The sequence below is a fragment of the Pinus tabuliformis genome, chromosome 2_2 (assembly GCF_031772625.1).
Source record: "Pinus tabuliformis cultivar Carrire ecotype Pingquan chromosome 2_2, CPIR1, whole genome shotgun sequence".
Lineage (NCBI taxonomy): Eukaryota > Viridiplantae > Streptophyta > Pinopsida > Pinales > Pinaceae > Pinus > Pinus tabuliformis.
Window position 1 is genome coordinate 1,038,514,218 of NC_142300.1, and position 4,782 is coordinate 1,038,518,999.

The 4,782-nt window shown below is 36.1% G+C and overlaps 1 protein-coding gene across 1 annotated transcript; it reads left to right on the top strand.

Moving 5' to 3' along the window:
• Positions 1 to 529: 529 nt before the first annotated feature.
• LOC149196917 (uncharacterized) lies at positions 530 to 3,980 on the top strand. The gene is made up of 2 exons (XM_089405679.1): positions 530 to 3,371; positions 3,480 to 3,980. Exons 1-2 carry the CDS (start codon positions 569 to 571, stop codon positions 3,938 to 3,940), a joined length of 3,264 nt encoding a protein of 1,087 aa, XP_089261805.1. The 5' UTR covers positions 530 to 568; the 3' UTR covers positions 3,941 to 3,980.
• Positions 3,981 to 4,782: the final 802 nt, after the last annotated feature.

Consider the following 4,782-nt stretch of genomic DNA (forward strand, 5'->3'; position numbering starts at 1 on the left):
AGTGTAACTTTTAAATCATCTAACTCTAAAACCAACTCTACTCTACAATACTCATCTTTCTTAAATAATAAATTTAAAAATGTTTTATCAAATCATTAGTAAATTAAAGCAACTTATATTTTACTCATGGGAGATTACGGAGTTCGTGCTTCTATCGGTAATCGATTTTAGGTTTTTTTTTTTTCATTTTATAAAATCTAGTTGAATGGGAAACCATTCACACCAAACTTTAACGAGAACATCAGAGTTCGTGCTTCTATAGGTGATCGATTTTAGTTTTGGACTAATATTAACCCGTTTTCAAATTACCCAAAGCTTTTAGGTTTGTTTTTTACGATCAAGTTGAATATGTTTTAACTTTTCTCAGCAGTGGAAGACTCTTGAAAGACTTCTTTGATGCCTTGTCCTTCACGTTTTCCCCCTTTCTACGTTCACACGGTACTACGTCTTCTTCACGACGCCCAAACACGCGGTTTCTCTCCTTATAAATACTCACTCACTTCTCCACCCGTACACATAAACCCACTACATTTCTCCCCTCCCCTCTCCTCTGTTCCATTTTGCCACCATGCCCTCTCTTTCTTTTGCTTTTCATCTGCTCTTTCTTCTCCTCATCTTTTCCTTCACCCCTGGGAAAGGATCCCACTCTTTCCACAATGACCACCAATCCCTGGTGGAATTCAGGAACCTCATTGCCACCAATTCCCTCGCAGATTGGACTCCCGCCAACCCCTTCTGCAACTGGACCGGCGTCACCTGCAACCGCCGCCATCCAAACAGAGTGGCCTCCCTCGACCTCACTGGCATGGATCTGCGCGGTCCCATTTCTCCATCGCTCGGCAATTTGTCGTTTCTCCGCACGCTCGATCTTTCAGAGAATGCGCTCACTGGTCACATCCCGCCTCAATTGGGACGCCTCTTTCGTTTGAGGGAGCTCTGGTTGGACGACAATGGCTTGGAGGGAAATATCCCAACTCAACTCTGCAGTTGCAGAAATTTGACTTTTCTGGCGCTCTCCTCCAACTACCTGACCGGAAATATCCCGAGCGAGTTGGGTTCCCTTCCGCTTTTGCAAGGCCTTTACTTGGGAGAGAACGAGCTGACAGGTACCATTCCCTCTTCCTTGGGAAACCTTTCATCGCTGCTTGAATTAGGTTTGCGATACGATAGTCTGACCGGCCCTATTCCGAGTCAACTCTCCAGCTGCAAAAATTTGACTTTTCTGGGTCTCACCGGCAACTATCTGACCGGAAATATCCCGAGGGAGTTGGGTTCCCTCCCGCAATTGCAAACCCTTTTCTTGGGAGTTAACGAGCTGACAGGGAACATTCCCTCTTACTTGGGTCGCCTCACCCGTTTGCGAGATTTTTCTCTTTTCTCAAATGATTTTTCAGGTAGCATTCCCGCATCTTTCTCAAATATGTTAAACTTGCAAGTTCTCAATTTAGGGTTAAATCAACTTAGTGGAGAGATCCCAAAGTTTATTGGAAATTTCTCTAACTTGGTATTCCTCGGTTTAAGTCATAACAAGCTGAGTGGGACCGTGCCTATAGAGTTGGCTAAGTTATCTTTTCTAGAAGACTTAGCTTTGAATAACAATCAACTAGATAGTGGCAATGCTATAAACATGCCTTTTCTTACTGCTCTTACTAATTGTTCTCACTTAAACTCCGTATGGTTGCACAACAATAAATTAAGTGGTGTTTTGCCACTTGTCATAGGTGGACTTTCTACTAATTTATCTATGTTAACATTATCAAATAATAAAATACAAGGAAACATCCCTCCACATATAGGTAATCTTAGTAGCCTAACCCTTTTAAATTTAAGTGAAAATTTTCTAAATGGTAATGTCCCACCATTAGGAAAATTTGTAAAAATAGAAAGATTGTATTTAAGTAACAATAATTTAGAAGGAAACATACCTGACGATTTTGAAGGCTTACAACACCTTGGTCTCTTGGACCTTAGTGTAAATAGTCTCTCTGGAAAGATTCCAAATTCCCTTTCACTCCTTAAACAACTAAGAAGACTCCATCTTCATCACAATAACTTATCAGGGACCATACCTTCCAGCTTAGGAGATTGTATAATTTTGGAATTGCTTGACCTATCTCACAATAGCCTCTCTGGAAGTATACCACATGAAATTGGGAAATTTTCTAATCTACAATTCTATTTGAATTTGTCATGGAATTTATTAGAAGGTTCCTTGCCCATGGAGATTGGTAAAATTGCAATGGCTCAAGCTATAGACATCTCTGTCAATCAATTGATTGGGGCAATCCCCCCTGCACTTGGAAGTTGCAATGAGCTACAATTATTGAACTTATCTCACAATTCCTTCCAAGGGTCTATTCCAGAGTCACTTGGAAATTTACAAAGCCTTGCAAGTCTAGACCTCTCTTTGAACAACTTATCAGGTATAATACCAGTGGTCACACTCAAGAATTTGAAAATGCTTCAAAGCTTGAATTTGTCTTTCAACAATTTCACTGGGGAAATTCCAGAAGGAGGGTTTTTTGCAAATAGAACAATTGTCATGTCCTTAATTGGAAATCCTGGCCTTTGTGGACCGCAAGTATTTCAACTGCCTGCATGTCAAACACCAAGACATCATTTTGCACTTGTGAAAAGATTGATACTGCCATTGAGTGGAGTTGCTGCTTTTATATTATGTTGTTTACTTTTGGGATTCCTTTGGAAAAGAAAGGGATTCTTTTGGAACAGAAATATGCCTGTGCAAAACTTTGATTCCTCACAAGCCATTTTGCAAAGGTTGGAGCACAAAAGGATCTCATATCAAGAGCTTCATATAGCAACTAATGGATTTGCTGAGGCCAACTTGTTGGGAACAGGGAATTTTGGTTCAGTTTATAAAGGAATTTTGATTGATGGCACACTTGTTGCTGTAAAAGTTTTCCATTTGCTAAAGGACAAGGCTGAAAAGAGTTTTAAAGCGGAATGTAGCGTCTTGCAAAAGGTTCGACATCGAAATCTGGTGAAAATCATAACCTCATGTTGCAACATTGATTTCAAAGGATTAGTGTTCAAATTTATGTCTAATGGAAGCCTGGAGAAGCATTTGTATCCTAATACAAATGACAACAATGGTGAAGATGCATGTGAAATGGGACTAAAAACAAGATTGGACATTGCAATAGATGTGGCCCATGCCATTGAATATCTTCATCATGATTCATTTGTGCAGGTAGTGCATTGTGATTTAAAACCAAATAATGTGCTTATTGATGAAGACATGTCAGGGCATGTAACAGATTTTGGTATTGCAAGATTAATTGATGAAACCTCTACTGAGTCACTTACTTCAACACTTTCTTTGAAAGGATCTGTGGGCTATATTGCACCAGGTATGACATTTAGAATGTTAAATGTTTGCTTTTCATTTCTAAATGTCTCACCAACATTTTTGTATGGAACAATAGAGTAAAATTTGATGAATGTTATCTTAAATGCAGAGTATGGATTTGGTCAGCCAGTGTCTACCAAAGGAGATATTTACAGCTATGGCATTTTGTTATTGGAAATGCTTACGAGGAAACGACCAACTAATGATATGTTTTCTGGAGACCTGAACTTGCACAAGTGGGTAAATCTAGCCTTTCCAAGCAGCGTTAAGGAGGTAATTGACAACAACCTTCTTAGGGAGGTGGAAGGAGATGAATTTGAAGAAAACAATGTATTCAATTGCATATCTTCTCTTATACAGGTTGGTTTGGTTTGTTCGAAAGATTCACCCAATGAACGACCAACTATGAGAGATGTGGTAATGGTATTGGAGAACCTTAGAAATGATTTGGGGGCAAATGCAATTGCTTCTAGGAGATTAAGGCAAAGCATATCTAATTTGCTTAGCAATACAAATGCAACAAGGAGTGATACACATGCATCAAATGCCCATAGTTCTTCCTCATTTTAGTTTGTGAAAATTGCAATACCAGAAGATTTCAATATTTCCATTGTTCATACAATGGCACTTGTTGTTTTTTTAAATTTATAATCGTTGAAGTAAACTTCTATTAGTATTTATATTTATATGTCAGTATTATCAAAATAAAAAGTACACGCTTTTGTGACATTGCAACTATACATTGGTTTATTTTATTGGCCATTCATAATGACAATGTTTTTAATTGTCTCAAATTAATTCCATTATTTATTTGTCTATAAATGAAAAGATATAATTAAAAAATAACAATCATCTATAACTTATAAACACACTTTTTTAGATCAGTGAATTGATTTTATGAATTATATTGGATTTTAATTACACTTTTGATATTATTTTTAATTATTTGACCAAACTTTTGTTCATATTTACTATCTATTTATGATTATTATTAATGTGAAAATTAAATGCTTTAATAACACTTTATTAACCAAATGAAAAAATTATATCTTAATGTGATTTATTACTATTATCCATGATGTCAATATTCATATCTACAAAATAAGAACCTCTCTCACAAAAGGTGACATGAAGCTAATTGTACTATCTTTAGAGTGCAAATTAATGGATTAATATATTCAATTCAACCATAACTAATTTTCTTATGTCATTAACAATAATTTAAATGTTGAATTCCCATTTAGACGTGATTTTTTAAATTTTCATGTAAATCAAATTGATGAAACATCAATAATAGTTCTATTCTTTTAAATATATAATTTGATCCATTTAAATTTCAGTTATATATAATTTGTTTATATTATCAATAAAATTTTAAAAGTTAAATTCTAATCTTAAATATGATTTTTTAA